The following is a 7,222-nucleotide window of genomic DNA, read 5'->3' on the forward strand; positions in this document are numbered from 1 at the left end:
CTGTTTCAAAGCATCTGGAGGCTAGGAGCCTGAGAAAAGTTGGCGAGGGGTCAAGGCCCAGGGCTGGGAAATTTCTTTCAAGAGGCCTGTGGGAGCAGCCAGGGCCCACCACCTGCATTTCTTCTGTACACCTCTTCAGCCACTGGATCACAGGGCCTCTGACAGCCTCAGGAAGCAGAGGTGAGGGGGCACCTTCCGGGGTGGGAGGCAGCACTCTGCCCGCCAATAAAGCAACAGGGTTCCAGCAGGGGGCGCTCTGGCCATTGCCAGAACATAAACCCAGACCAGCTACAGCAAAAATCTTTATTGGAAACCCTACCCCCAGCCTTCTTCCCCCCACGCCCTGAGCCTGCTGGGAGGGTGGCCGCAGGCAGCCTCAGGCAGGAGAAGCCCAGTGCTTGGCCCCTTGGCGCTGGGTCTCTATTGCCCCCGCCTGCAGAGCCCGGCAGGGTGGCCTGAAGAACCCAGTGCGCTCTGAGGTGGGGGCACTCCGGTCAGTCAGTAGATGCCATAGGTGGGTTCCTGACTGACCCTGTACCGGTCCAGGTAGCGCAGGGGCTGCCGGTGGGGGAAGCACTTCTGCTTAGGGTGATAAGGGGGAGGCCGCACAAACTCAAAAACAGGCTCACGCATGTCTGCAGGAAGAGTGAAGGAGAGGCCCGGGTGTGGACTGCTGCTGGCCTGAGCTGTCTGTCTGCTCTGGGGGACTGCCCAGCCAGCCCACCCGGGAATGGCACACCTGCTGGTGGCCCTCCCCTGACAGGCACTCCTGGCATGTCAGGGAAGGTCTGTGCACTCAGACCAGCTGCCCCCTCCCCCTTGCCCACTCTGCCCTTACCCAGCAGCTGGTGGAAGATGTGGGTGACTGAGTCATCCCAGCGGCACTGGAAGAAGGCCAGGCCAGCTGGGGTCATGGCGTCTTGGTGTTTCTTGTAGAAATCAAAAGTGTGGAAGGTCCGCTGGGCAAGCTGGTAGCTGTAGAAAGAGGGGAGCATTTGAGAGTTGCGGGGGGTGGGGGGACCAGAGCCCCACACCCCACCTCTGGTCCCATAGGCAATGCTGAGAAGCCCCTTAGGGTCTGCCTAGCACAGCACAACTACCCTTCTGCTTGCTTCAAGGCCCAAGTGATGAGAGAGGAGACCTGAGGGAGACTGACCGTTACTGGGAAGCTGGCCTGAGCCTGGGGAGAGCTGGGGTGGGGAGGCACCAATTACCAGGGTGAGGGCCGGGCGTCCCCGGAGAAGTCAATTGGCTTGTCCTGCTTGAAGAGAAGGAAGGCAAAGCGGTGGAAGCCGGAGCCTCGGGCGGGGAAGGGGGGGAGGTAGGGACATGTCTCTTGTCCTTCAGCTACCCTGCTGCCCGGGATGTTGGTGCTGGTGGGAGAAAAAGCATCTGTTAATTGCCACACGCCACAGGCAACAACAGGAACATCCCCATCCAGTGCTCCCTAGAGATTGCTACAACTCCCCCCAGGAGGACCCTAAGATTATCTCCACTACACAATCAGATAGGAAGAAAAGCGTTTGTACACCCTCAGATGGAGAGCAGTCGTGTGGGGGGAAAAGTAGGGGCTCACAGGCCAAAAAGAGCCCCAGGAACCGTCAGGATGAGAGCAAGCTCGAGCAGCTGGTTTTCTGGCGCTGGGGGACTGGTGGGGTGGCACGGCTGCTCAGGCGGGAGAGCCATGCCACCGCTTCTCTCCTGATGTCCTGAAGGCTCTGGGTTTGCCAGGGAATGTCTGCCCAGCCTGGCACTGGGATGGCCACTGTACCTGCCCCAGGTACAACTCACCAGGGGGCCTGCTGCACAGGGTGGTAACTGCAGTTGGATAAAAATGCCTGACCTCTGCCTCTAGGCCTGGTGCTCGGAACCAAAGGCCACTGAGCAAACAAAAGGCAGCCCACAGGTGCCAGAGGCCTCTCATGGTCTCCTCTCCCATGTCCCTGAGCCCCTCAGAGTGGCTAAGGCACATGGTGACACAACCCTCGCTTCACAGGGGAGGAAATGAGTTCAGAGAGACAGAGAGGCCTGTGGGAGGGGCCGAAACCCACTGCCTGCTTTTCTTCTGTACCCTGGATCAGCCCCCGGATCACCCTTCAGGGCCCCTGACACCCTCAGGAAGCAGAGGTGAGGGACCACCTCCAGGGCTGGGAGGTGGTGGTTGATCCATGGTGGAGCCAAGCCTCAAGTTCAACTGCAGTTCTTTCGAGGATGCCAGAACCTCCTCGAACACTGAGCCACACCCCCATCCCAGATACTTACACCAGCCAGTGCACGTACTCGGCGTCTGGTTCCAGCAGGTGTCCATCTACACACAAACACACCCCAGTGACTGCGGGCACTGCTGCCCCCTCCCTCCTCCTCCCTTGGAAGGAGCTGGGACTGGAGCTTTCCACCTGGCCCCTTCCCCAGCTTTCAGGGCCTCCCCAGGGAGGTGAGGGAGGCAGGCGTCCCTGTGAACCCCCAGACCCTTACCCAAGTTGGTGAGCAGCAGTGTCCACATGGAGCCCTCATCTGCCTCATAGGTCACCTCCGGGGGCTGGGCAGCCTGGTGGGGCAAGAACGAGGGCGCTGTCACCCCATGAGGGACGGACGAGCCGCTCTAAACAGACCTTTACTCTGGAGGGCAGGAGCCTGAGGGAGCCTTGGAGAAAGAAGAGCCCATTCTGGACCAAGTGCCCTGGACAGTCCCTTGAGAGACAAGTGAGCAAAGACTTATCCAAAGAGCCCTCCAGAGCTGCCTATCCAGAGATGTGAACCACAAGAAGGCCAGTGGCCGGAAGGGCACTCTGACGGAGCTTCTTTTATTTTACATTCCTTTCTTTGTGATTAATCATGGTGTTGTTTACTGGGAAATCAAAAAGAGACAGAGAACAAGAAAACTCCAGGCGAGCTTACAGCCGCTGTGCTTGTGCCCCGACCACCATGAAAACCGCCTCCGGAACGCTTTCAAAAAGGAGCTGTCTCTGGCCTCGTGGTGGGATGTGTCTGCGCACACAGGGCGGGCAGGGGCACGGGCCAGCAGTTACCTCAGTTGGAGTGACTTCATTGCCAGAGTAAACAGGTACCAAGTCGTCCTCGCCTACGGCATAGGCCACACGCAGGGGGACTCGGGGCACGAAGGTGGCCCCGGGGAAGAGGTCCCGATAGAGGCCGTAGTATTCGGCCAGACGCTGCTTGTGGTAGGGGCCACAGGTTCTCTCCCACTCGGCCCGCACGGCCTCCAAGGGAACGCTTGCTGGAAAGGAATGATGCTGGTTGGGATGCAGGGTAGGGGCAGGGACACACCCAGGACCGCCTCCCTCGGGAAGGCTGACCTGTGCGGAGGCGAGCAGCCCGTTCCTCCTCCACACTGGCCCGCAGCTCCCGCAGGACCTGTTTCCGTTCCAGCAACTGTTTGGTCCGGCAGACCTTAGGTGGAGGCAACCCAATGTCAACCTTGTCTTTGGGATCTGCGGAGGGAAGATGTGTTGGACAAAGTGGAATCAGGGCTTAGCTAAGCTCCCTGTCCATACTTTTCCTTTCCCTAGGCAAACTCTGCTACTAAAGCTTAGCCTTTAATTCACAAAACTAAAACATACCGTGTTGTCAGCTTCACAGATCTGGACTCGTTCCAGTCACTAAGTAAACTGGATACACCGTGAAATTCTATTTTCTGATCCCTAAACAAGGTTACATCTGTCTGCATGCATGTGTGCTAAGTCGCTTCGTAGTGTCTGACTGTGTGACCCCATGGACTGTAGCCTGGCAGGCTCCTCTGTCGGTGGGATTCTCCAGGCAAGAGTACTGGAGTGGGTTGCCATGTCCTCCAGAGCATTACTTGTCTAGGTCATGGGAAACCCAGGCGGATGGTGACCTAATTATAGCTGGGATCACCTTCAAGCCTGTTAACAGCTGCCCGTGCAGGGTCCCCGAGTCACCATCCCGGGGGCTTTCAATTTAACTCAGCAAAGTATTGGTCATCTGTGCCAGGTGTAGAGATCTAGTGGTGGTCAAGGCAGACAGGATCCCCGTCCTTAGAGAGCTCATAGTCTGGGAGGGAAGCAGCTAAGAGTCAGGATGCACTGTGCCCAAGGTGATATCAACACTGTCATAGGAGCACAGAGGGGAGTTCCAACTCAGAACTGGGACGGGGGCGGTTGGTCAGGAAAGGACTTTCGGTGTAGAATGATCAAAGGTGGAAATCTAATAATGAAAGAAGAGAATTTTCCATGGGGGGGGGCCAAAAGGTATGAAAAAATGCTGGCCGGGAGCACGCCGGCGGAATCCACCCCCCTTAGCCTCCGAGTCCCAAGGCGGTGGGGTCACAGCCCAGCTCCGGCCACCCCCACCTGACTCCTCCCCGAAATGCTCCCGGTACGTCCGCCACCAGTGCGCGTCCCGCGCCTCCCTCTCCGCCCGGCGCCGATAGCGGTCGAAGCTGCGGTATTTCTTCAGCCGCTCCAGGTTGCTCACGTCGATGTCCTCGTTGGGCATCGGCCCCAGAGGAGCGGCCCGGCGGCTCAGGGCGGCTGCGGGAGGAGAGCAGGACATCAGGCTGGCCCCGGCCCCCGCGGAGGCCCGGAGCGGGAGCCGGCTCGAGCCCCAGGGTTCGGCTGGACGGGGACCTCCAAGAGCCCCTGACCCCCAACAGCCCTCACCTGAGGTGCTGAGGCCCCGCCAACTCCGACTGCCGTTCAGCACGGCCCGCCACCAGGGGGCCGCCATCTTCCTTCAGGCCGGCGCGCCGCCTCTCCGAGGACCCCGCAGAGGTGGCCGGAGCGGCGCCTGAGCGCATGGCGCAGGCCCCGCCCCCGCGCCCTAGGAGCCCCGCCCCCGCGCCCTAGGAGCCCCGCCCCCGTCCTGGGCCCGAAGTCGTCCTCTTCCGGGCTGGAGGTGGCTGCGGGTACCCGGCTCCCCTGATTCGGAAGTACCCAGTGGGCGGTGGGGCGGGGCGGAGCTGCGAGCTGTCCCGCCCCATGCCTGCCGCCGGCCACCAGGGGGCGACACAGACTGGGGGCGGTCGGCCGGGCTTGTAGCCGCCTCCACTGGAGAAGGTCCGCCCGTTGCGGGGATCTGGGTTTTCTTGGGCTTCCCTGGTGGCTCAGCTGGTAAAGAATCCTCCTGCAGTGTGGGAGACCTGGGTTCTGTCCCTGGGTTGAGAAGATCCCCTAGAGAAGGGAAAGGCCACCCACTCCAGTATTCTGGCCTGGAGAATTCCATGGACTGTAGAGTCCATGGGGTCGCAAAGGATCGGACACGTGTTGTTCTCAGGGGTCTCCCAACCCCTGAAGGCGTGCTCAGCCCCTGCAGCGGTGTAGCAGCGCGGGCAGCGGTAGGGGTTATGAACAGGGCCTCGAGTGTCCCTGCTTGGGTTCATATTCTAGGATGTGACTTTCCCTTCGCCTTTGCAGTTTACCTCCCTTGGAAAGAAAGTAGGTAGTAATAGTGCTTTATCTCATAAAGGGTGTTAAGTATTAAATGAATTAACATATATAAAGCATTTGCTGTGGTATGAAAGTGCTAGTCGCTCAGTCCTGCCCTACACTTTGTGATCCTACAGGACTGTAGCCCACCAGGGTCCTCTGTTCATGGGATTTCCCAGGAAAGAATACCAGAGTGGGTTGCCATTTCCTCCTTCAGGGGATCTTGCCCACCCAGGGGTGGAAACTGGGTCTCCTGCGTTTCAGGTGAATTCTTTACTGTCTGAGCCCCTAGGGAAGACTAAACTAGTATGTGTGCTCAGCTGGTTAGTTGCGTCTGACTCTTTCCGACCTCGTAGACTGTAGCCCAACAGGCTCCATGTGATTTTCCAGGCAAGAATAATGGAATAGGTTGTCATTTCCTCTTCCAAAACTGTGGTGTATGTGTTAGCTTTTGATTACTCCCAGTTTTTTTGCCTCTGCCTGATGAGATGGTTGGATGGCATCACCGACTCGGTGGACATGAGTTTGAGCAAGCTCTGAGAGTTGGTAATGGAATGGGAAGCCTGGCATGCTGCAGGCCATGGGTTGCAGAGTCAGACACGACTGAGCAACTGAACTGAAACCTTTTCAGGGTTGTGTTGTTCTTGGGATCCGGTTCTAACAAGATAAAATTTGGCACCCCAGTGACCTGGAGTGGTTTCTGCTCTGGCTCCTCTGTCCTGGAATTCAGGCTTCCATGACACCAACCCTTTGGTAACCCAGCAAAGGGCTTGTGTGCACATGATGCAGACCCAGACTCTGACAGTGGGTTTGATTTGTGGCAAAGTAAAGACTTATTGCCGGACACCAAGGAGGGGAGTGGGAGACAAGCCTCAGATCTACCACAGCTTGGTCTTTGAGTTCGGAGGAGTTTTTTTGTTTTTTTGTTTTTAAGGCTAGAACAAAGAAACTGGGGTTATCATTTTGTGACTTTTTCCCCATCCCACCCCCCATGACATTTCTTAATTGAAGTTTTGGGTATCTGGATGTTCCTGGTTTATGACTCTCTAGCCAGGTGGTCCATGGCTTGAGGGGGTCTGTTACCTCATCTTGTCCTGGAGAAACAGTCAAAGTTTGCACATTAACGGTGATATCTATAGTAGCAATTTTAGTATATTAACGATGTTATCAACAGTAGCAGTTTTAGTCATCTGACTCTGTTTGATTAGTGTCCAGTTAGCACAGGATTGAGGTCAGAAGGTAAAGGAAAGGGAATAAAGTTTTGGACTGAGAGATTAATTATAAACTTGGTAAGGGAACATGTTTTTACTGGGACTTGGTTTCACATTTTTCAATTACTCAGCACTTTTCTCCCCCTGCACAGGACCTTTGCACCTGCTGATTCTTCTGCCTTGCTCTCCTTACCTTTCCCCCTGTTGCTAAGTTACCTCCTAGACCCTGTCAAGTGGTCCCTCCAGGAAGGCTTCCCTGATGTCCCAACCAGGGTTGGTGACCTGTTCAGTTGCTCTGGTACTAGCAGAAGCTTGACCCTCACATTCACACAGAGATGGTGTGAGCGGTCTCTTCATCCAGCAGGAAGTGGCCACGCCTTGAATTTGGTTTTCATCCACAGCAGCCGAAGAGCTGAACTCACCATCAATGCCAGTGCACCCATCAGCACACAGCTGCTGGATGTTAAGGCCAGAAAGACCCAGTTCTGCCCTGAAGGAGCCACTGCTTATTAATTTTCGAAATCCTGCTGACAACAGCAGAGCCACAGGCTCCGTAAACACAGCAGGACCGGGCCTCAGGCCAGGAGCACAGGGGTTCCTACCTTC

General features: G+C 57.0%; 1 protein-coding gene across 1 annotated transcript; it reads right to left on the bottom strand.

Moving 5' to 3' along the window:
- Nucleotides 1-289: 289 nt before the first annotated feature.
- Nucleotides 290-4,790, bottom strand: MRPL38 (mitochondrial ribosomal protein L38). Its single transcript, XM_065909488.1, has 9 exons — nucleotides 4,641-4,790; nucleotides 4,332-4,511; nucleotides 3,318-3,452; nucleotides 3,030-3,238; nucleotides 2,476-2,548; nucleotides 2,263-2,308; nucleotides 1,215-1,373; nucleotides 839-975; nucleotides 290-635 (listed from the first exon to the last, which is right to left on the bottom strand). The coding sequence occupies exons 1-9, from the start codon at nucleotides 4,705-4,707 to the stop codon at nucleotides 499-501; spliced, it is 1,143 nt and encodes a 380-aa protein (XP_065765560.1). The 5' UTR covers nucleotides 4,708-4,790; the 3' UTR covers nucleotides 290-498.
- Between the last annotated feature and the right edge of the window lie 2,432 nt (nucleotides 4,791-7,222).

The sequence above is a fragment of the Muntiacus reevesi genome, chromosome 18, assembly GCF_963930625.1.
Source record: "Muntiacus reevesi chromosome 18, mMunRee1.1, whole genome shotgun sequence".
NCBI lineage: Eukaryota > Metazoa > Chordata > Mammalia > Artiodactyla > Cervidae > Muntiacus > Muntiacus reevesi.

What these genes read in the sequence shown, in the direction of transcription:
- MRPL38 (XM_065909488.1), bottom strand. Translation starts at nt 4,707, where the DNA reads ATGGCGGCCCCCTGGTGGCGGGCCGTGCTGAACGGCAGTCGGAGTTGG. An exon ending in ATGAAGTCACTCCAACTGAG is followed by an intron (nt 2,549 to 3,029) that starts GTAACTGCTGGC and finishes TTGCCCCACCAG; the next exon opens with GCTGCCCAGCCCCCGGAGGT. An exon ending in GACGCCCGGCCCTCACCCTG is followed by an intron (nt 976 to 1,214) that starts GTAATTGGTGCC and finishes CTCTTTCTACAG; the next exon opens with CTACCAGCTTGCCCAGCGGA.